Below are 463 nucleotides of genomic sequence, written 5' to 3'. Positions count from 1 at the left end.
TGACGTTGAGCGAGCCGCGCACGCTCGAGGCGGCGAAGGCCAGGTAGGGCCGGCAGTCGAGCACCACACAGCGCGCCGCAGCCTCCTTGCGGAGCATCTTGCGCAGCTGGCGCCCGTCGAGCGACGTGACCTTCATGCCGCCGCCGCCCAGCGGCCCCGCGCAGTGCGCCCCGCAGGTGCCCACAGCCAGGGTGCCCGCCGGCGAGGCCCGGGAGGGCGACCCGCGGGGCTGCGGCCGGCCGACCGAGCCCGGCGCCGGAGCGACCGCTCAACTCTTCTTTCCCGCCCTGCACGCTCGGCTCCCGGCCCGGCCACTCGCCGCCCCAGAAGCCGGGGATTCCGCCGGCAGCTCAGCGTTTTATGTGAATGGGTGTACAGCCTGTGACGTGGCTGCCCATATAAGGCCGAATAAGGGTATTTCCCCGCCCCTTCGGGCTGTGGCCACGCCCCCCGGGAGCCGGAC

At 73.2% G+C, this 463-nt stretch overlaps 1 protein-coding gene across 1 annotated transcript in view; it reads right to left on the bottom strand.

Moving 5' to 3' along the window:
• DUSP5 (dual specificity phosphatase 5) overlaps positions 1–252 on the bottom strand; it is a 13,569-nt gene extending 13,317 nt beyond the window's left edge. The window contains exon 1 of the mRNA XM_024755923.1: positions 5–252. Within this exon, the coding sequence (XP_024611691.1) occupies positions 5–136 (132 nt within the window). The 5' untranslated portion in view covers positions 137–252. The remainder of the gene's footprint in view (positions 1–4) is intronic.
• Positions 253–463: the final 211 nt, after the last annotated feature.

The sequence above is a fragment of the Neophocaena asiaeorientalis genome, unplaced genomic scaffold (assembly GCF_003031525.2).
Source record: "Neophocaena asiaeorientalis asiaeorientalis breed wild unplaced genomic scaffold, Neophocaena_asiaeorientalis_V1.1 scaffold85, whole genome shotgun sequence".
NCBI classification, from domain to species: domain Eukaryota; kingdom Metazoa; phylum Chordata; class Mammalia; order Artiodactyla; family Phocoenidae; genus Neophocaena; species Neophocaena asiaeorientalis.
Note: the sequence above shows the minus strand (reverse complement) of the source record. Positions and strands in the feature narration are given on the sequence as shown.